Raw genomic sequence first — 24837 nt, forward strand, 5'->3', positions numbered from 1 at the left:
TATTAAACACTGTTCACCATAAATGTGTCTTACTTCTAAAATGTACTTGTTACCTTTTAAAAATGACCAATTATTAAAATTCATTTTATTGACCTATTACTCTGGTAGTATGTGATTTTAGTGTAGCAACATATTATGTATATGAGAAAATGAGACACACTGTACATAAACACAAAGAGGTATCAGTATTTACTACACACATCTTGATGAAGGAATAAAGAATGAAGGATAAATACAGAAAGTATTAATTGTTTGGAAATAAACACAAAACTTACGGTATGCATACGTTCTGAGAAGGAATGTGTTTCTTATTCCAACAATATTGTTTACATTCAAGTCGAACTCCACACAACTATTTTAAAAAATGAAAAAAACTTCAGCTCAAATACAAAATAAACTAACTCCCTAGTAACTAAATTCATATCCATCCATCCATCCAATGATACAAAATAGCATGGGCCCAAAGACCTTAAAATGAGACACTACAGAAATAAGAATGAAAACATACTTTTAGTATGATCGGGGGTCTATTAAAGATATAAAATAAGATTACTGTTGAAAGATCCATAATGTACCAGTAAGGCTTCAATTATTCTTAACAAAAAAAAAAAAAAAAAAACTTTTAATTTTGTAATCTTTTCCAGATAAACAAAATTATATGGCCAAACACATTTCTGGGCAAGTTATCCCACTAAGCTATTTATTCTCAATCAATTTTGAATGACAGCATCATCTGCTTTAAAATAGGAATGAAAAGCCAAATAAAGTACATGTGAAAAAATAAAAGTTCTGTCTACACTTTATATTCCCTCCAAAAGGGTTGCTAAATTATAGTATCATGACAAACTTGGCTACTGACATCTAGGAAGAACTGTAACAACCAAACACATAACAGAAGGGACACTTCTTTGAAATCAAAGATATCATGCAGTTCACAATTTAGAAAATATGGCAATAATGGTGGGATACATAAAGAATGTCTAAACTCAAAATAACAAGGACTAACTAATGCATAAGTAACAGGACCATATACTATCAGGTCCAACTGCTGAACAATGAGTCTTTCTGTGAAAAGTGTCTAAAATAAAAACTTAACGAAAGTCCTTTCTATAGCTTTTAACTGTAAAATTTGAAATTTACCTTTTCAGATTTTCTAGTTACGGGAAAAGAAATCCTATAATCTTTCAATTATCCATACACATTAATAAAAATTGATGGTGAAATTAACACTTCAGATATATTTGGCTTTGGGAAGCTTATGGTAACAGTAAAGTTACATTCTTTGTGTTTGTACAAATCTAACACTGAAACCAGTTTGCACTCCCTGTATATAACTCAATAAAGAGGAAAAAAACACTTAGATGGAAACTAGTGTGCAAATAAAAACTTCCAAAAATATGAATTCAGAGCTTTAAAAATATCCACAGTACTTGCTTCAAATTCTACTTCTGGAAATACTGAAGTAACCCTTAATAAGGAAAGAATTTTATGCACAAAATGCTTATTTAAACAGGGAGTGGTTAAGTTGAAGTCAATAAATTCACACAATGAAATACTGTAAAGCAACTGAAAATGAAGCCAGAAGATATTCAATGATAAAAGCAAGTATTCATGATATACTGTTAAGTAACAAAGTATGATTTCAATTTTAATTTTAAAAGCTTTTACGCAGGGCTTCCCTGGTGGCGCAGTAGTTAAGAGTCCGCCTGCTGATGCAGGGCACACAGGTTCGTGCCCCGGTCCGGGAAGATCCCACATGTCGCGGGGCGGCTGGGCCCGTGAGCCATGGCCACTGAGCCTGCACGTCCGGAGCCTGTGCTCCGCAACGGGAGAGGCCACAACAGTGAGAGGCCAGCGTACCGCAAAAAAAAAAAAAACCTTTTATGCACTCATACGCATAGAAAAGGGTCTGAAAGGCTTATACCAAAACATTAACATCAGTTATCTTTGGATGTTAGAAGTGCAGTTGTTTTTTTCCTTAATGGTGTGTATAGAGAAGAATTATAAAATGGTGCTTATATAGAATACTTAACAATGAAAAAACCTTGTATAATAATCTTAAATAGAAAAAGAATTGTTTATATAACTACATTTTTCAAAACAATTATAATTAGCTAATAGTTTTACTTACATTTACTTTATGTTTTATCTCTCTATATCTTCGTGCTTTAAAAAAAAAACTTCACCATTAAAAACAGAAAACTCCATCGTTACTTGATAGAAATTCAGTAAATATTTATAGATTAGATGGATGTTTGGATGAATGAGGGGGAAAGTTTGAGCCAGCACTTATCTAAAGATTTGTTTAAAATATATATATTCAGTCAACAGTAGTTATGTTCTATATAGTCACTGCAAACACTAAATTAGCGAACAGTGAACCATTGCTCCTACAGGAAACAAAGGATTAGGTTTCTAGGAGCCTCCAGTCACATTTTCATCAGCGGATCAATATGTCTCCAGTCACATTTCATTGGGTTGGCCAAAAAGTTTGTTCGGGCTTTTCTATCACATCGTATGGAAAAACCCGGATGAATATTTTTGGCAACACTATATTTTATTTTATTTTTTCGTGGCCGCACTGTATGGGATGTGAGATCTTACTTCCCTGACCAGGGATCAAACCTGTGCCCCCTGCAGTGGAAGCACACAGTCTTAACCACTGGACTGCCAGGGAAGTCCCTCCAGTCACATTTTCCTCAACTGATCAATATGTAACTTTGTTTTATGTATGTTTCAACTTAAAGACACCTCATTTAATATACTGTTCATTCAATAACAGTGAAGTCATTGCAAAGAGCACTGTACTCTACTCCTGCTTGAATGAAGCACATCTAACACACATATTTCCTCCATATGGCACATCACAGCTTTGTGCAAAAGGACCCTAGACAGTACCTCAGCATTATGTTCGGGACTCACTTTAAGCAGCAAAATCAAGCACGAAAGCACAAAAATGTGAAAAACAGCACTAACTAGACTGTGAAAAGGACATTTGTTTATAGTATGAGAGCTGAAACAAGAAAACAGAGTGTCACATTGCTAAACTCAGTTGGGAGCACCTACATCAGGTGACTCAAAATTTTCCCCACTCTGTGCATGTCTATGAATAATCATAAAAGTGTTGCAAATGTTAATTTGGGGGGTTACAAAATATATTTTATCAAGTATGCAAATTCATAAATATGGAATCCATGAATAATGATCAACTGTGTATATACTTATATAATTTCAGTATTACTTTTATAAACTGGGCTAGAAAACGTGATTTATCACAATCCTATATATTTTTTAGAAAATAAAACAAACACCTATTTACATTTTATAAAATGTAAATAGATATTATATAAAAGATTCTAATTCCAATGCCTGTAAGAAATCCAGAACCCAAACTAGAATACGTAGATAGATATATTAGTAACAACCCCCTTTGATATAAATATACATCAAATTTCATCAATTAAGATATGTTCTCAAGAGCACATTACATTTCCAAAAGGCAAGAGGATCATTTAAAACTCTAAAATATAAATACGTATATATTCTTTCAATTGGATAGTCCCAAATACTCAAAACGTCAACCAGAATAACTAAGTACAGTTAAGTATGAACAACTGCTCAGACTATTTTAAAAAATCATTTCAAAAACCAAATCATCTCTAAATGGAGATAAGCTATTACGTGATAGCATACACTTCTTAATTATCTACCTCAGAAGAATACCTAAAAATTATCTAAGGCAACTTAAAAAAAAGAACTCAATAATCACTGACCTGACTTTATCCCTGAACTTCACAATTGGCACTTTTGCTCGAATCAGCTGAGGTCTCTCAATGTAACCAGCTGAAGGATAAAAGATAATATGGATATCTGTAAATGTTTCTCAAATTCATAGTGTTCCAATGCACATTTTTTAAAAGTAATATTTTACTTAGCTAAAACAATTTGAGAAAATATAGTCTTTGAGACAGAAAGCAAAGACAAAAGGACGTTATCAAATTCTTCTAAGTTTGGAACTTCCAATACCATATACAGGACTTTATATATTAATACATTATTTTCAGAAATGTGGTCTAATATTTAATAACATCTATAAAGAATTTCATCAGAGCATTATAAGAGAAGTATCTATGCCAGCAGCAGGGGGATAGCTAAATTCTGGTACAGCACACGGCAAGATATTATGGCAGCCATAGAAATGACATTTACAAAGAATCTTAAATGTGGAAATGTTGGCAACATGATACAGGGGGCAGTGATACATTCAAATAAGTATGATCTGTAAGAGGAAAAACACATACATACATATTTTTTTATTCCACCAAACTTAAAAAAATGTTTTTTTGTGAGTTGAAATACATGTTCATTGTAGAAAATTAGGAAAACACAGAAATGTATATAAAAAAGAAACTGCGAACTTCTCCCAAAAGAGCAATTTCCTAATGTTTCAACTAAAGAAAAACGTAATAACATATTGTAACACTAAAAATTTTCTGTTATAATGCTTCTAACACAAAAATCATAAAATACATCAAGCTTGAAATAGAATTATGTGCAGGAATTCAGTGAGGTTTAATGAAAAATAAGATTAAGAGTTAAAGGTTTTGAGTTCCAAGTACAGGTTCAGACACCAACGAACTATACTCCTCGGGCAAGTTACTAAGCCCACTGATGACCAGTTTCCTTAATTATTAAAAACACTAATTAAAAAGAAAATTTTCATTTGAATTATATGATCTCTTAGCTCCCTTTCACTTTTAATATTTTATGATTTTAATAATAGTTATTAAAAATTCATTTATGGTACAAATTACTCCTTTATTTTACAGATGTGAAATTCAAGTCCACTGAAATAAATCTCTTGATTTGTTTCTTTCCTACGACTGATATGTTATTCAAGGGCAATAACTCGTTAAGTGACTTTGTATTTTCCAGCTCAAAGCCTGACACATAAGGAGTATTTGTTAAATAAACAAACTATCTTTCCAACATCACAGTTAGTGTGACTTCAAATGTCCACAATATTCTGTGTAAGTTTAAATAAATTATTTGAGATGGCTTAACATGAGGATTAAAATCTGCTTCATCAGCTTATTCAAAGAATAAAATCTTACAATAAAATGGCCTAAGTCAATAATTTTGTTTTCTGTTGGAGTAATATATCTGGGCTTCATGTTCAGTGATAATGTTTTTAAAACAAGTAAAGATATATGTCATTGCAAAACAGATGAAATTCTCTCTTCCTCACATGAATACCTATAAGACTTCACCTGTATACTTCTTTTGGCTTGTCAGATACTCTGCATTACAGCTATTTACATTCATGCTTTAGCTTCCCTAATGGTCTACAACCTTTTGAGAAAGAACTGAAGCTTACATATCTTTGAATTCCCCACTACCTTCAATGGGACAGCTTACAAGTAAACTCAATAAAGATTTGCTGAATTATACATTTCTGTGTTGAATTACTCTTCTTTTTAATCAAAAGTTAAAAGGAATTTATTTGGGAAAAAGGATCTACATTATACCTAACCTAACCAGAAAATAAAAAATCCTTACCAGAAAATAAATATAGTGCGAGACATTTTAAATAAATAGTTGTCAAATGACATATGAACGTGAAGCATGTCAGACTTACAAAGTCTAGTACAGAAGTGTTTATGGACTAAGGTGAGGATATGCCGTGCTTCAGTCTTCTGATTTACCTGAAAAAAACACTGAAAAGTTAAAAATAAAGTGTTTTTTCATTATCTTTCTAAACTTAGTGTTTTATTTTCTTAATGTACCTCAACAAAAAGAAAACATAAAGTATACTTTTCTTTGGAGTTGTTTTTCAATATACAGTAAATTACATTGTTTAAAAGTCAACCTTTATGCTATCTTTTACATCAATATTTCTAAATCAATTTCTGACTTTAAACTTAAAAGCACAATTTTAAAAGAAATACTGAAACAGCCATATGTCATTTTTTCACTTTAGTATATAAATGTAAAAAAACAATCTTCTCCAAGAAAAATAAACAGAATTTTAACTTTCTGTAACATGTTTTATTTCCCTATCTAGACTGTGAGTTGCTTAAAAATAAGATTCAAATCTATGGTGTTTCAGTATGAGTTGTAACAACATGATTCAGACATGTGAATAAGACTAGAGGATTAGTGTGATGTACCTAAGTATAACCTAATTGTATGGGAGAAAGTTTTAATTAAAACTCTAGTATTCTCCACTATGTTTATTATTTCTGAGGGGTTTTTTTTTTTCTTTTTCAGTTTTCCTTTATATGATTTCAAAGCCTAGAAAAATATCAAGAGTTTCTTTCCTGGAATAAATCTCTTTCTGATTTGCAGTAACTAGAAGTCAATTTTGTTAGTGGACTAACAGGAATAGTAAAAATATATATTACCATTCAACAGAGGTTTTTGTATTTTTTAAGAGGTGGAATATAAGGCATATTAAAATTATACTGAAATTAACTTAATCTTTGGTGATCCAGAAGAGACTTCAGGGCTTCCCTGGTGGTACAGTGGTTAAGAATCCGCCTGCCAATGCAGGGGACACGGGTTCGAGCCCTGGTCCGGGAAGATCCCACATGCCACAGAGCAACTAAGCCCGTGCACCACAACTACTGAGCCTGCGCTCTAGAGCCTGCGAGGCAGAACTACTGAGCCCATGTGCCACCAACTACTGAAGCCTGCGTGCCTAGAGCCCGTGCTCCACAACAAGAGAAGCCACCACAATGAGAAGCCCGCTCACTGCAACAAAGACTAGCCGCTGTTCGTGGCAACAAAGACCCAATGCAGCCAAAAATAAATAAATAAATTTATAAAAAAAAAAAAAAGAAGAGACTTCATTCAACATATTAAAGAGGCTGCTCAGGTCAGCTTAATGAACAACAATTATTGTGGAATTAAGGATACACAAGAGTATCAGTTAACAGGGAATTCAAATAAACATAATACTAAATAGCAAAATTTGGTTGCTAAATAAGAAGAAACAAAGTCAAAGTATCAGAGACAATTACGTTAAATCACAGTAGTCTTACTTTAAATTTCAGTGAAATCTCTCTTTTTGAATTCCCAAAATAAGTACTCCAAATCCCATAGTACTTTCAAAGGGAAAACAATAAAGATTAAAAATAGAATCAATGAGAATAGAAATGGAAGGAAATATATCAAGATAAAGAAAAACTCTTCCTCTTTGCTGCATCCTGGTAACATACCCAACCTAATAACATTTCAAAATAGAGGCAGAGCTCTTTAAAAACACATAGTGCAACCACCTCACTTTAATAGTTTAGAAATAAATTAATGCTAGAATTTCTGTTACATTTATTGTGTACATGCCTGAAAAAAAAAAAAAAGCAGCAGCATTTCCTGGCTTTCCTTGAATTCTTATAAACAGAGAATTCAAAGAAGCAATTAAACAAAACAGGTTTTTTCCCTCAATGACTCTTACATGAAATTTCTTAAATGACTTAACATGAGAAACACACTTGGAATAAATGTTTCATTACTTACTGGTTCCTCTTTAACAACTAGACATAAATCACCATCACTGCTCCGAGTACCAAATCCATTTAAAGAGGACCCAACTAAAAAAAGTCTGCTTTCTAGAGAAACAGAAGAGAATTATAAGGTATTATTTAAAATTTAAAATTGGGATGCATGTACTCAAAGGGCATGCAAAACAAGGAAACATACGTGGAAATATCAGCTGAATTTCTCTCTGCAGCTCTGTTCGACAGAGTTCTTTCTTCTTTAAATCACTTACTTGCTGCTGACATGCTTCAAATAACTCCAGTATCTGCTGACTCAACTTGGATGCACCACAAAAAAAGAAGTAAAAATTTTGTTCAGAAATGTAAAAGTTATTACTGTATTGAGAAATATAAAATTACTGATAGTATTTTTTAAATATATATTATCTCCTTAACACTTTCTAATACAAAACTACCTTTATTCAAGTAACAATAATTACTTAGTAACTGAAATAGTTACCAACTTTTACATAGTAAAGTATCACTGACAAGTCACAGAGAATTCATAATGAGTGTAATTCACAGGTCATCAAACTACAACCTTCAGTTACTGCCTGTTTTTGTATGGGACACGAGCTAAGAATGGTTTTTACATTTTTAAAGGGTTATAAAAACAAACAAAAATATGCAATAGAAACCATATGTGAGTGGCAAAGTCTAAAATATTTACTATCTGGCCTTTTAAAGAAGTTTACGCAACCCCTGGTATTCATACCACAAATACCAAATACAACAGACTTTAGAAGAAAAGTCCCTGGTTGTCTATGCTCATGCAAACCACCCTCTTCCCCATTCTTACAACACCGCCCTGAACCCTGCCTTCTTGTGGCCATCTATGGACAGATCTCCCTGTTTATCTACCTATCTGGTTCACACTTTCCCCTCCAACTGATCTCTTGCCATCACCACAGGTGACACCCTTACCTAAAATGGGCTAAGTATCATAACATACTCCCAGCATCTCTGAACTTCTTTTACTTTAATATTTTTTTATCAGTGTTACACTCCCAGAGCCATATCATGGTCTTTACAGTAAAACAGAACTTCTTTACCTCTGAAATTTTAAATTCCAATATACTATCTTGGCTTCAATCTCCTGTCCAATTTTCACTTTCTTACCCTCCTCATACCTTCTCTAGAACCACACAGACCTGGATTCTCTTGAATCCTCCCTTTTCTCCCAACCCAACAGCTCCTGAAATGGCATGATTTCCTTCTCTATGCAGTCTATACCCCACAATGCATTCCTTGAACCACTCATTTTTATCATGCCTTAACAACATTACACCCTTGTCATGCTCTAACAAAATCCTAATTTTAGGTTCACTACAAACAACTACCTTCTCTGCTCTTATATCTGAGTTGCTAACTTAAAAAAACATCACAAAATTGGTATCTTTCAAATTTATAGTTTAAGAACAAACCTAAGATTGACCCTTAGCATCTCTCAGCAATTACTTCCATGTCTCTGGTTAGATATTGCTTCCTTTTTTCACCATCAGCATTCCAAAATGTTTACACCTTTCCTCAATTTCCCTACACTTATCTCACTTTCTTTAGCAGATAACTTCACATTAAAGTTTACTAAGAAAACTGAGGATACCAAATGTGACATTCCTCAGCTTCCTAACTACAAACTTGCAAACTACTATCTGTATGAAATCTCATCTCCTTACCTCTCCTGTCAAACTGTCCTCTTCCTCGGTTCAAAGTTAATCCCTCTATCAATACTTCTGTATCCATCCCTTCTGGTAGCCTCTAGGGCACAAATATTCCATCAGTTTTTTGGTCTGTCTTTTGCATTTTCAACCTCTCCCTCTCTAGGCCATTCCCCAAGTCCCTGACCAGGCACAAGTCTCACCCATCATTTAAAACAGTTTCTTTTATCATGTTTAGAATACTCATTTTAAGAAGGCAGAGGCAGTCTGGGCAACTTGGCAGTGAAAGAGACATAATTATTTAATATCCCTCAGTAGCCATCACCCCCCCAAAAAGACAAAGCAACTAGGAAAATAAAACAAACAGATCAAACCAAACCAGAACAAAATAAAAATGGCCAACGAATACAGCACAATTGACTATAAATTACTCATGAACCCTAAAATACTGGCAGTTAGGACCCAACACCAATAGCAGCAAGACCCACATGGTATCAGAACATAACAGAAAGAAGACGAAAGGGATCTGGGACAGCCCCAAAGCCAGAACATCCAGAAATCAAACTGCCTAGAGGTACTACTTCCCACCCCCTTCCTTAAATTGGCAGGTCCAACTTGGTGTGGAATAGCAACCAAAACTGGGAGGGAGCTTCACAGGCTACAACTCATAAGTAAATGCAAGAGGATCACACAAAGATCAGAAATCTCAAAACTACGTGAAACTCCCTTCTAAAACACAGCAACACACCAAGGAGAAATTGCCAGTAAGAGAAATCTAAACTAAGTAGCACAGAGCCATTAGGTCTAAAGGAAAGAAAGTCTAAAACTAGAATGATTCTGACTTCCAGAGGACATCTGACAATGTCTGGAAACAGTTTTGGTTATCATATTTGGGGGAATGGGTACGACAGGGTGGTCACTGGCAAGCAGCAGGTAGAGGCCAGGATGCCACTAAACATCCTACAATGCACAGGACAATTCCCCACAGCAAAGATTATCTAACCGAAAACGTTAATATTGTAGAAAGTGAAAAACCCAATCTAGATAAAAGCAGGGAAGGAGAAGAGAAAAGGTCTCAGAAAGTATATTTTTGAATACTACATAGCAACGGAAGAGGATTCCTACAGCCACAAACCTAGCAAAGCTAGCTTATCCAACTCTCCTCATCTAAAAGTAGTATAGGAAAAGTTGCCTCACTTAAACTGAAAGGAACTGGAATCTCAAAAAGAGAGGTGAGAATGGGAGGACAGAAAAATAATATTTGAAGAAATAATGTCTAAAAAGGATTCTAGTCAATTCACATACAAAGTTTTTATTAAAAAAATGAGAAGAGTAACATTCCTACAGATAACGAAGCATACCAGAAAGATATGCCCACAAAACTAATGAACATTTTAATATAATATGTAGAACCAAGGCTTTTTCTCTCATGTTTTAATTTCCTAAAAAGATAACTGACTATAAAGTATACATACCAGCAAAAAATAGTTGGGAATTTACATTTTTTAAATTATCAAAAGCAGTTAAAAACATGAAATACTTGGAAATATATTAAACAAAAGATATACAAAACCTGTACACTGAAAATTATAAATATTGATGAGAGAAATTAAACACCTAAATAAATGGAGAGATAGAAGGAAAAAGTTGAAGGATTTACCATACCTAACTTCTAGACTTAACCATACAACTACAGTAATCAAAACAGTATAGCCCTGGGAAAAGGAGAGACAAAAAAAATAACAAAACAGAATACTGAAATATTTATGAATGAAATGATGACACCTGGAATTTGCTTCAAACTAATAAGGGAGGGAGGTATAGACAAAATAAGATTGGTCAAATGTCAGTAATTGTTAAAGCTTGGTGTTATGAGAATTTATAATACTATATTCTATTTCTGTAATATATTTGATACTTTCCATAATAAAAAGCTTTACTTTTAAGAAGCTTTTTTAAAAAGGCATCCATCTTTACAAAAAGACTTGAAAAAGGCTTCCAGTTAGAGTGGTTAATATAAAATTTTAAATGGCGCTTGAATAATTAAGTTTTATCCACTCAGAGCAAGGTATTAGTGTTAATTAGTATTAATCCACTTAGTATTTGGCCCTGTAGGCCAAATACTGCCTCTGGCCTGTTCTGTAGGGCCAGCAAACTAAAAATGATCCATACATTTTTAAAGCATTGTTTAAAAAAAGAAAGAAAAGAAAAGAAAATGTGACGGGGGGCCATGTAGCTCATATACCTAAAATATTTACTAACTGGCCCTTCATAGAAAAAGTTTTGCCAACCCCATGATCTAGAGAATCCGTTAGGCAGATCAAAACTACTACAAGTCAGAGTAGGTACTCAACATTTGTTGAATAACAAAAAGAAATAAATTTCTTGGGAATTCCCTGGCGGTGCAGTGATTAAGACTTGGCGCTTTCACTGCGGTTGCCCAGGTTCAATCCCTGGTCTGGGAACTAAGATACTGCAAGCCACACAGTGTGGTCAAAAAAAAAAAAAAAAAAAAAGCAAGGAAGAAATTTCTTTACAACAATGCCCAAATGAAATGTTATTATACTTAAAAAATTTTTTCGTCTGAATGATCATGTTCATGTAGAAACATTCACATATGAAAAAATGTATGACTAGGTAGAAAATATGAAATTCCATATATTTGCTCCTCTTCTTTTTTCTACATTCATAGAACATTTCTTCTCTCTCAAGTACTACTATAATGGAGACCTAGTAGATTGTTATACAAATGAATTCTCCTCCCTATCCAGCCGCCTTATTGATTATCCTACACCAGACATATAGAGTCCAAATAAGACAAAAACTCAAAAGAAATGCACATATATGCCGAAACAAGACTTCTCTCACTTAAATTTAGAGAAATATTTCAGAAGATGGCTCAATGGTCTTATAATTCTGGAAAAATAGAGGAATGTATGATATGAAATCTCCTTGGCTGAATATCAAGCATCAAATATTTAGATCATATATGTCATAAGCTGACTATGCATAACGGCATTTCAAGACTTTGTTTTTGTTTCATTCGAAAGTAAAGTCTTCCTAATCATTAGTTTAATAAAAAAAAACTATTGCAACAAAGTATCTCTAAAATACATTATTCTTAAAGTTGTTTAAATCTCTACAATACTACCAGTTTAGGCTGCCTGCCAAGATCTATTACTTTAATTTAAAATTAATTATAGATTAAATTAATTATAAATTAGATTAATATATCTATATATTATATAATATATAATAGATATTAATATATCTATATAATATATAGATATCTATATATCTATATATAGATATATCTATCTATATATAGATATATCTATATATAGATCTATAGATATATAGATAGATATAGATCTATATATCTATAGATCTATATATAGATATATCTATATATAGATATTAATATATCTATATAATATATAATATATAATATATATAATATATAGATTAATTATAAATTAAATATTATTTCTCACTGTATATAAAAATTATACCTTCTCAAAATTGTATAAAAAATAAGATTTACATAATAGTTTAAAATATTTAAATTAATATTTGTTCCAAATATCAATGTTCCTTTTTCCTAAAAAATATTATAACCTGTCCTCAAACTCAGGCTCAAACCAAATTACCAATAAAGTTATCTTTGTCTGAGATCAACACAAGATCAACAACAACTTAAAGACAAGTTAAGTATGGATTTAGATTCAGAAAAGTTTTTAAATGTGTCAGTAAAGAAAGCTTAAGGTATAACTTTTGCAGGGTATTCTCAGTAGATTCTCCATTTGTCCCTATTAGCTGGGTCCCCATGTAAAAGAAAGTGAAAAAAACCTTTCAGCTGGGAGTATCAAGACCTGATCACTTACTATAATACATGAAAATTGGTAACAGGGTTTGGGCTAAATATAAGTGCTATCTACAAACAACAAACACAAATTAGCAATGAGCTTTCAAGACAGGAGAAATAAAATTAAATATCGTACAGAAAATAGGTCACTAGTTCACAAACACTTCAACAAAAACTAGCAATTCCTCAGGCTCTCTCATTGCCACAATCTTTGTTACACATGTAACTGTAGAAAAAGCTAGTACCAATTACTGAGTAAAATAAAGCTAGTTATGAAATAAAAGTTTAAATTCATTCTTGATACTGAATTCCCTTTCTCTTCAAATTAAATAAAATAGAATCAGGAAAATGTCATGCTGAAAACAACCCACTCTTTATTAATGTGTTAAATTACTATGGTTTTTTTTGTGTGTGGCCACAATGTAGAGCCTTCATTGGCTTACAAGATAATAAGCCAATTAAGATAAGCTTTCATTGGCTTATCTTAATCAAGATAAATTAATCTCTTGATTAATTTATCAACTGGTACACTGATTAGGCAGTTTGAATTACTGATTTTTTTTCCTGAACCCTGACTGCTTTTAGGCACATACTATTATCTGAACTTAGCCAAGAAAGAACTGCCTAATAAAAGGAGGATGAAAAAAAAACAAACAAAACAAGCTTTCATTTGAGGATCTCTTGTGCTGAGTCCTGGTCTAGATTTTCTACATGAATTTACATCTCAGTGGCTTTAAAACATTTTTGACAGACACATACATTATAAAGATAGAGCCCCAAGAATAAATTTAACCAAGGAGGTAAAAGATCTGTACACTGAAAACTATAAAACACTGGTGAGAGAAATTAAAGACTACAAATAAATGAAAAGATATCCCATTCATGGATCTGAAGAATCAAAATTGTTGAAATGTTCACAGTACCCAAAGCTATCTACAGATTCAATGCAATGCCTATCAAAATTCCAGTGGCATTTCAAACAAAATAGAAAAAGCAATCCTAAAATTCACATGGAACCACCAATGACCCAGAATAGCTACAGCAGTTTTAAGCAAGAAGAACAAAGCTGGACGCATGACACTTTCTGATTTCAAATTCTATTACAAAGCTATAGTAATCAAAACAGTATAGTACTGGCATAAAAATGGACACACAGACCAATGAACATAATAGAGAGCCCAGGAAAAAACCCATGCACATATGGTTAACTAAAACGTGTCAAGACTATACAATAGAAAAAGCACAGTCTTCAACAGTGTTGGGAAACCTGGATATCCCCATGCAAAAGAATGAAAATGGGCCCTTACCTTACACCATACACAAAAATCAACTCAAAACGGATTAAAGATTTAATTGTAAGACCTGAAACTGTAAAACTCATATAAGAAAACATAAGGGGAAAGCTCCATGACCTTGGTCTTGACAATGATTTTTCAGATTTGACACCAAAAGCATAGGCAACAAAAGCGAAAATCAACAAGCGGAGCTACGTCAAATAAATTTTCTGTACAGCAAAAAAAATCAACAAAAAGCAGCATAAAGAATGGGAGAAAATATTTGCAAACCATATATCTGAGAAGGGGTTAATATCCAAAATATATAAGAAACTCATACAACTCAGTAGCAAAAATACAAATGACCCTATTTAAAAATGGACAAAGGATCTAAAGAGACATTTTTCCAAAGAAGACATACAAATGGCCAACAGGTACATGAAAAGATGTTCAGTATTACTTAGCATCAGGAAAACCACAATGAGGCGCTTCCCTGGTGGCACTGTAGTTGAGAATCTGCCTGCCAATGCAAGGGACACGGGTTCGAGCCCTGGTCTCGGAAGATCCCACGTGCCGTGGCGCAACTAGGCCTGTGAGCCACAACTACTGAGCCTGCACGTCTGGAGCCTGTGCTCCGCAACAACAGAGGCCACGATAGTGAGAGGCCCACGCACCGCGATGAAGAGCGGCCCCCGCTTGCCGCAACTAGAGAAAGCCCTCACACAGAAACGAAGACCCAACAAGCCAAAAATAAATAAATTAATTAATAAATTTAAAAAAAAACCACAATGAGATATCGCCTCACACTTGTTAAGATGGCTATTACCAAAAAGTCAAAAGATAAGTGTTGGTGAGGATGTGGAGAAAAGGGAACCCTTACACAGTATTCATAGGAAGTACAACCATATTGGAAAACAGCAAGGAGATTCCTCAAAAAATTAAAAATAGAACTACCATATGTTCTAGCTATCCCACTTCTGGGTATATATCTAAAGGAAAAAAGTCTCTATCTCAACAAGGAATCTGCACTCCCATGTTCATTGCAGCATTATTCACAGTAGCCAAGATATGGAGAAAACCTAAGTGTGTCCACTGATGGATGAATGGATAAAGAAAATTGTTTGTGTGTGTGTGTGTGTGCGCGTGTATACATACACAATGGAATATTATTCGGCCTTAAAAAGGAAGGAAATTCTGCTATTTGCAACATGGATGAACCTGGAAGACATTATGCTAAATGAAATAAGCTAGACACAGAAAGACAAATACTGCATGACCTCACTTACATGTGGACTCTAAAAAAGTCAAATTCACAGTAGCAGAGAGTGGAATGGCAGTTATTAGGGGCTGAGGAGTAGGATGAGGAAAATGGGGAAATACTGCTCAAAGGACACAAACTTACAGTTATAAGATGAATAACTTCTGGAGACATAATGTACAATTACAGTGAATACGTTCAGTTAATAATAATGTAGTGTACACTTGAAATTTGCTAAGAGTAGATTTCAAGTGTTCTCATCACAAAAAAATATAACTGTGAGGTGATGAATATCACCTTAATTATCTTGATTATGGTAATCATTTCACAACATATACATACATCAAAACATCATGTATACTTTAAATATATACAATTTTTATTTGTTACTCATATCTCAGTAAAGCTGGAAAAAAACTGATAGGAGATATGGGCATATACATTTGTTCTGTTTCTAAATAAGGTGGAATATTGAAAATTTTAAAGATAGAGCCTCTGAAAAATCTGCAAGATAACTGTCCCCAAATTGTTCCTCCTAGGGTGTCAAGAGGTTCCATAAAATTTGCTTTCCAAAACTGAACATTACACAAGAAATCTTGAACAATTCATTCATAATCATCTTTTTACTTTATACTCAGTACCAAGAAAACCTCAACCTATCCTCATCTCAACTCAAAATTCAAAATCAATTACTTCAATTCACTTAATACCTTCAAACTACCCAGAATTTTCAAAAATCAGTTATTATAGATGGAATTCAGGAGTTCAGATAATTGATTCCTCTACAAGCCTCTTTTTTGTTCAGGCAACCATATCTTCACCTAAAAACTAGAATGAAATAAAAGTTAAAATCCAGAAAAGTACCTCAGATTTTTTTACTGAGAAGAGTTCTGTTTGCTAATACAGCAACTTGAAAAACAGAGAAAAGACTTTAAAATGGAGGAAAAATTTAACCTCAGAACATACTCATTTTCAAAAATTTAATTTTTTAGGTTTAATTCTCTAACTAATTAAAACTTCTACTAACAAAATATTTCCCTGGAACTTACTAAAGCAGCTGACTGATTTATTATTATTAATAGTAAATTCATTATTACCAATGTTAAGTGAGCTCTTTACACTACCCAGTAAATACTGTTTCAAACCTTCTCCACTATTCTTAAACCTCAGACATCCCATTTCATCTTCTCTACTCTCAACAGATAACCTTGCATAGTAATTCAGAGAGAAAACATGAAGAAGCCACTCAACTATGGAAACTCCGTTAACTTCTCCATACCATATGTACAAATCTACCTATCTTCCTTTTACCTACACCTATCCTCTCCTCCTATATCCTCCAGTTCCAAAAAGCTTTTCTCTTACCTAAAGCCAATCACTCCACCTATAGGCAGGACCCATGCCCTTTCCACCTTCTAAGGAATCTTTCCCATAAACATTTATATGTGCTTCAAGTTTCTTCCACCTCAAAAACAAAACAAAAAAACTCCTTTGTTCCAACTTCCCATCTTCGGCTCCTCCTCTTCACAGCCAAACTTCCCAAAACAATTGTAAATAAGCTTAGTTTCCGTATCTGTTTTCCTACCCTTTCCTCAACCTATTTCAATCAGTCTTGGATCCAGGCTCACCACTCCCCCTAGACAATCATACCCATCCTCTTGGCTTCAATTATCATCTACATGCCAATGATCACCAAATGTACACTTCTGGTCAATACCTTTCCTCTTAATTCCAGATCTATATGTATTAAACTATCAATTCTAAATATCTAATTTGATGTTTCAAATGCACATTTAAGACAACATGTCCACAGAACTCATGACATCCCTGCTCACCCTTCAATTCCTATTAAATACACATACTCCTAAAGCTTGCTCCTCTTGCATTTTGTTCTGTCTCAGTGAATGGTACCACCATGCATCCAGTTATAGAAGCCAGAAATCTGGGAGTAATCTTCAATATTTTCTTCTCTACCTAAACCAGCGGTTCTCAACTAGAGGCAATTCTGCCCCCCAGGGGACATCTGGCAATATCTATAGATATTTTTAGTTGTCATAACCAGCGATAAGTGGCATCTAGTGAATTGAGGCCAGGAATGTGGCTAAACATCCCATGATGCAGATGCTTAGATGACCTAATCTCTAACCCATCATCAAATCCTATCAATTTCACTTCCCCCAACAAAGCTTAAATCCAGTTTTTCTTCATCTTAACTACCAGCACTTCCTAATTCAAGGCACCATTACCTTTCACAACCATAAATTCCCTACATACACACTTGTTCAACTGCTTAAAATGAAGTCAGAATAATTTTAACTCATCTCTTTCCTGCTTAAAAATCTCCTAAACCAATCAAACTCTAGCCACCTTGGCCTCCTTTCAGTTCTTTGCATACTCCATGCTCCCTTCTACAATTTTTCGGACCCTCAAATACACTGTTCCCTCTCTCTAAAGCATTCTCTCCACCCCCACTACTCTTTCACTAGTTAACTCCTACTCACCCGTCAGATCTCAGCTCAAACATTACCTCCTCTAGACCATCACTGAAATTTCAAATAAATTCTCTTACCACTCTGCAATTTTCCTTTATAGCACTTATATATAAATAAAACTCTGATTTGCATGATTATTTTTTAATGGCTCTCCCTCTCACTATACTGTATGTACATGTTAAAGAGACCATGTACGTTTACCAAAATGTTTTGGCACAACGTTGTAGCATATAGCTGTCACCCACAAATATTTGCTGGATACTAAAAAAATACAGAATCTAATCTACTTCAGGAGTTTCAATTGTCACTTCTATTTCAGGTGACTTCAGGATTCATATCTCTGGCCCCAGCCTTGCTTCTGAAATATATATGGCCAGTTCAGCTACAACATGTTTTTCTACAATACTAATTAGCTTACAGATGATTGGTAAATAAGGGAACAGTATCAATTTAATGTATTAATTGGGTTGACTTGTATGTGGAGCTGAAATTGTGGAATTATAACCTTACAAGAAAAAAAAAAAAGCCCTCAGCTTGGCTGCTCACAGGCAGGAGTCCTTATAGATCTAAGACAACTAAAAATAAGCATCCATATCCAGGGTTCCCACTTGACAGGCAAACCCCCAGACTCACAGCTCTCTGCTGGTGTATTTCCTTCTGAGTCTATCTTAACAGCAGACTCACTGACTCAGAGCGCCACTTTTAACTGCCTTGTCTCAGTGCCCTCCACAAGCCAGCACATCTCAACTCTGTAATGTATATTTTTAATATCCCATGCAGCAGCATCCACATGCTAAGCCACCTACCTGGTCTGTCCAAGTCATTTCCTAAGATATCAATTATTATTCTTGATAGCGTTCTGGTTACAAAACTGTTTAGGTTTTGAGTAGTGTCCTCCAGCCCTATTTTCCCATAGCCCTATATTCTTAGTGTGCAATCTGCAGAACATGAGGTCTTTCAAGAGCACAAACGTTACAGCAGATTTCCCCATAGTTCAAAAAAACTCTTGACTACTTCCTCAGTCAGCTTATACACCCAAAATCTGAGTTCCTTATCTCTGTTAACAGTCCAGAATCAAATCATTAAAGTTATTGATATCTCTCTCTCTCCTATATTCAATCATTCCACACATCTATCAATTTTCCTTATGCATGGTCTCTCACATCTTTTCCACAATCATCCACTGTAACTGAAAGCTTCAGCACCTCTCATCTGAAAGAATTTGATAATTAATAGCCTTCAAGGTAATCATCCAACTTCCAGGCCCTCCTATTCCAAACCAAACTCCACTATACTCTAAGAACTATCTTCCCAAAAATGCAAATCTAATTGGGATAGTCCTCTACTCAAAAACCTTCAATGGCATTCTACTGTGCAATCAAAGCCTCAAACTACTGCTCCACTTTTATTTCTCACTGAACCTCCCACTCATTTTACAATCCAGCAGAGATAAACAGAGGTAAACCATACAAACTACTGAGCTCACTGCTGGCAAAGAAAGACACTCAGTAAACATTAACTATTACTGCCACAGATTACCAGCTATTATAGTCAGTTCTAAGAATGTCATCTCCCTACTCTTGATTTTAAGCATCTTAAGTTCCTCCTGTTTATATTATTAGAGATGAGGGTCAACTCTTGGTTCTGTCACTTACTAGCTGTGACCTTGAGCAAGTTATTTAGCTTTCTGAGTCTCAGTAAAATTAGGATAATATCCATGTCATGGGGTTGTTGAAAAGACTAAATAATATAGCATATGTAGAATGCCTAGAAGAGAAGAGACATCAATAAATGTTAGTTTTCTTAAAAAGTGTTCACTTAAAGGGCTTCCCTGGTGGCGCAGTGGTTGAGAGTCCGCCTGCCGATGCAGGGGACACGGGTTTGTGCCCCAGTTCGGGAAGATCCCACATGCCGCGGAGCGGTTAAGCCCGTGAGCCATGGCCGCTGAGCCTGCGTGTCCGGCGCCTGTGCTCCGCAACGGGAGAGGCCACAACAGTGAGAGGCCCGCATACCGCAAAAAAAAAAAAAAAGTGTTCACTTAAAGAATGGACACAGAACTAACTACTTGCCGTCTTTCTCCCACAACTAGGCAAGTACAGAGTAGCACTCAAAGAAATTGGTTTAACAACAGAATATTATCTTTATCCCTTGAAATAAGTGCTTATGCCAAAAACATAAGATTTAGGACAATCTTTTTCTATGCTACCAAGCAAAGAAAAAGTTACTGATATGGAACGATACTTTACTAGATGATTTATACTGACTAATGTGAATCATGTTATTACATTTACTGAGACTCAGTATATCCCTGATCCATATGCAGAACTAGTAGTTATTTAGTTAGTTTTAAGAATTAACTATTACAAACATACAAATAAATAAATGCAAAAATAGAGAACTTCAATACTCATGCATAATATATTCCATAAAAAATGGGCCTACCTGCATATATATATCAAAAACCCACACGTAGTAAAAGGTGGTTATATCGTCATTCAAAGAATTGGTCTCATGTGATTTATACCACAGGCTTTCACAATATAGTATTACATGAGTTTCTTTAAAATGAGAAAGCAAAGAAAGGACAAACAGTTGGGGGGGGTGGGGGGGTACCAAAACATCCCAAGTTAATCACTCTGCTTTTTCCTTCCTCCCACTGGTATTGACTAAATGCTTTTCCTACTTCACAGTAAGAAAAGAATGACAGCCTTTTTCTTAAACAGTGCTGGGACAATTGGACCAAGAGCAAAAAATTAAGTTAGATCCCCTACTTCACATCATATATAAAGATTAACTCAAAATGGATCGAAGACCTAAATCTAAGAACACTATAAAACTCTTAGAATAACATGGAGGCATTAATTTTTGTGACCCTGGATTAGGCAATGGTTTCTTAGATATGCCACCAGAAGCTCAAGCAACCAAAGAAAAACAAATTGGACTTCGTCAAAATGAAAAAAGCTTTTGCGCTTCAAAGGAGACCATCAAGAAAGTAAAAAGAGACACCACAGAATGGAAGAATATATTTGCAAATCATCTATCTGATAAAAGTCTAGTATTCAGAACATATAAACAACTCTTACAACTCAACAAGAATAACAAAAACAATTTAAAAATGGACAAAGGATCTGAATAGACAATTCTCCAAAGAAGATACACATTCCAACACACAAATGAAAAGATGATCAACATCATTAGTCATTAGGGAAATGCAAACCAAAATCAAAATGAGATACCATTTCGCACCCACTAGGTTATAACCCACCTGGTTATAATCAAGAAGACAAACAATAAAAAGTGTTGGCAAAGATGTGAAGAAACTGGAACACTCACACACTGCTGGCAGAAATGTAAAATGGTGCAGCCACTTTAGAAAATATGTTGGCAATTCCTCAAAAAGTTATACACTGAGCTACTGCATAACTCTGCAATTTCACCCCTAGGTATAGACCCAAGAGAAATGAAAACATGTCCACACAAAAACTTGTACACAGATATAGCAGAATAGTCAAAAAGTGGAAACAGCCCAAAAATCCATCAACTGAGGCATGCACAAATAAAATATGGTTTATCTATACAATGGAATATTACTCAGCTATAAAAAGGAATAAAGAACTGAGAAATGCTATGACATGGATGAATCCTGAAAACATGTTAAGTGAAAGAATCAAGACCACATATTGTATGACTCCATTTATATGAAATGTTCAAAACAGACAAATCCATACTGATAAAAAATCAATTAGTGGTTGCCAGAGGCTGGGGGAGAGGGGCAGAGATGAGAAAGGAACTGCTACTGGGTACAAGGTGTCTTTTGGGGGTGATAAAAGGTACTGGAATTAGACAGTGGTAATGGTTGCACAACCTTGTGAATATAATAAAAACCACTGAATCATGCACTTTAAAAGAGTGAATTTTACGTGGACTTACTTCCCTGGTGGCACAGTGGTTAAGAATCCTCCTGCCAATGCAGGGGACATGGGTTCAAGCCCTGGTCTGGGAAGATCCCACATGCCACGGAGCAACTAAGCCCATGTGCCACAACTACTGAAGCCTGCGCGCCTAGAGCCCGTGCTCCACAACAAGAGAAGCCACTGCAATGAGAAGTCCGCACACCACAATGAAGAGTAGCCCCCGCTTGCCCAACTAGAGAAAGCCCGTGTGCAGCAACGAAGACCCAACGCAGCCAAAAAAAAAAAAAAAAAAGAATTTTATGATACAATTACATCTCAATTAAAGAAAAAAAGGAATGATAGGAGAATAAAAAGCAGCACAACTAAGGAATGCAGCAAGTGTTCCTTTTTGACCCAACATTTTCTGTACACTTACTATGTTCCAGACCTACGCTGGTTGCTAGGAACCCAAAATAAAGTCACTACACTCTTTTCAGGCTCCTTCTCCTTAGCCTACAAATATCTCCAGAGTAGTGCAGCTTTGAAAATGCAAAAACAACAAATATAAGCCACAGACAATTCAAGAGAATGCAGATATTTACATTATAAACTCTTCTAAATTACCCAGAATTTTTTTTTTAGGTTTCACTAAATATGGGGAGAGAGAAGAGATATGCTTCTAATACTGGTATTAAATAACTCATTGTTCCCCAATGCTGATAATGTCATTTCCCAAGAATTATTATTTTAAGAGCTTCATTTCATTTATTCAAAATTTTTTTTTACAAATAATGTTTTTGATAAATCTTTCCTGATCATATCCCTTTGGAAGTATTACTTTCTCACTGACTCCTGGGTTCTCTATTTTTGACATTAAAAACCTCATGATAAAAACAAATATCCCAAAAGATGCTTTTTAATACTTTACTACAATATCCATATGAAAGCTTGTTTTTCTGTAATAAGAATAGGTAACAACAGAATTCTCTAAACTAAGAAATCAAATGTTTTAGGCTCTAATCCCAGATTTTGATGAATCACAGAAAATCTGATATACTGATATGAAAGCTGCATTTCCATAGAAGAACAGCTCACAAAAATCAGAGAATCAAATTTAGACAGAAAGCTCTGAATAGTACTTTAAATAGTGCAAAAAAGGGCATGTTCTACTTAATCCAAGACATTAGATATTTCTGATACTTTCAATACACTATTTATATTAACTTCCCAAAAGATAAAACTAAAATCTACATTAAAATTACCTTATCTTTGGCCTCAGGCAGTGTGATTTCTCTAGGTTCTAAAAATGGTATTTCTCGAAAAGGCGGAACACCTCTGACTATATCTGGTACATAGTGTGTATGAAACAATGGCGGCATTGAGTATCTTCTTTCACCTGATAAAGGCACTATGTGGTTAACTATAGTTGGCTCTTGGTGAGGTGAATGGAAACGTTGTCGTTTACCATCAAGAGGAAGATTCTTTTCATCGTTTAATCTCCTGAAAACAAACAATATACCTTAGTGATTAAAGATATAATTTTCTGATTACAAATAGAAAACACTAAAAATATATAAATAGATGACAATACTGACTTTTTCAGCGAGGCCACATTAGCTCTAAATGAATCTTAAAATATTCATTTTCAGCATAAGAGATGCCTTAGAGAACGCTTTAGGAAAAATGTGTAATAATGATGCATATTTTTTAAAAAAACAAACCACATATATACATTAGGGTTGGTCTCCTGCATTTGAATTACCACAATACTTCTTATCAGCAGCAAAAACTTGGCAGAAGAATTTCTATTTATAGAATCACTAACAATAAAAGATCCAAACTCTAACATAGGGAGGAAGAGATTAACTGAACTGAGTGCTATATATAAAAAAGGGCTCTTTGAGACCACCTATGTTCTGGTTTATCAGTAGGAAAGACCAAATTAAGAGACAGTTACTTTTTAGAAAAGCTTTATATAAAGACGTTGGACAACTAAAGAAATCTGAAAATGAACTGCATTTCAGATAACAGTATTGTACTAATGTTAAATTTCTTGGGCATGATCAATATATTTTTGGTTATACAAGAGAATATCCTTGTTCTTAGGAGGAATGCACTGATGTGTTGCGGGGTAAAGTGCAACGATGTCAACAACCTTCTTTCATATCACTCAGAAAAAAGTAGGGATAGGGAAGGAAAAAGGCAGAATAAAACAAATCTCGCAGAACCGATCAATCTAGGAAAACCACATACAGGTGTTAATTGTACTATTCAAATTTTTCTGGAGGCTTAAAAATATTCAAAACAAAAAGGGAAAAATAATTTAAAAGTAATTATTTGTGGGAAAAGAAAGGTATTTACTTTCTTAAGTTGTTTACACCATAGGAAATTATCCAATTCCTTTCGAACTCTAAAATTTTATGAGTCATAGCCACCTGAAGGTTTTTATTTTAATACTCTTGGGATTATGTCAATTACTCTCTCCTTGACAGACCCACAAAATAACTGGTACTCCTACCCACAGGTAAAGATGCTAAAAACATGAGTGTATATTTAATTTTTTTTTATTTTTTTAATAATTTATTTATTCATTTAATTTTGGCTGTGTTGAGTCTTTGTTGCTGCGTGCAGGCTTTCTCTAATTGCGGTGAGCGGGGTCTTCATTGTGGTGCGCAGGCTTCTCATTGTGGTAGCTTCTCTTGTTGCACAGCACGGGCTCTAGGCGCGTGGGTTTCAGTAGTTGTGGCACGTGAGCTCAGTAGTTGTGGCTCACGGGCTCTAGAGCGCAGGCTCAGTAGTTGTGGTGCACAGGTTTAGTTGCTCCACAGCATGTGGGATCTTCCCCGACCAGGGCTCGAA

The 24837-nt window shown here is 34.5% G+C and overlaps 1 protein-coding gene across 5 annotated transcripts in view; it reads right to left on the bottom strand.

The window, feature by feature from the left end:
• Window positions 1-24837, bottom strand: part of TENT2 (terminal nucleotidyltransferase 2) — a 59030-nt gene that overhangs the window by 26178 nt on the left and 8015 nt on the right. For 3 of the 5 annotated variants that reach the window (XM_060009239.1, XM_060009242.1, XM_060009240.1), the window contains 6 exons: window positions 23241-23478; window positions 7702-7816; window positions 7519-7610; window positions 5639-5717; window positions 3774-3843; window positions 276-352 (listed from right to left, as the gene is read on the bottom strand). In XM_060009239.1, coding sequence (XP_059865222.1) covers window positions 276-352; window positions 3774-3843; window positions 5639-5717; window positions 7519-7610; window positions 7702-7816; window positions 23241-23478 — 671 coding nt within the window. The remainder of the gene's footprint in view (window positions 1-275; window positions 353-3773; window positions 3844-5638; window positions 5718-7518; window positions 7611-7701; window positions 7817-23240; window positions 23479-24837) is intronic. The other 2 variants (XM_060009243.1, XM_060009241.1) reach the window with 1 other exon arrangement.

The sequence above is a fragment of the Delphinus delphis genome, chromosome 3, assembly GCF_949987515.2.
Source record: "Delphinus delphis chromosome 3, mDelDel1.2, whole genome shotgun sequence".
NCBI classification, from domain to species: domain Eukaryota; kingdom Metazoa; phylum Chordata; class Mammalia; order Artiodactyla; family Delphinidae; genus Delphinus; species Delphinus delphis.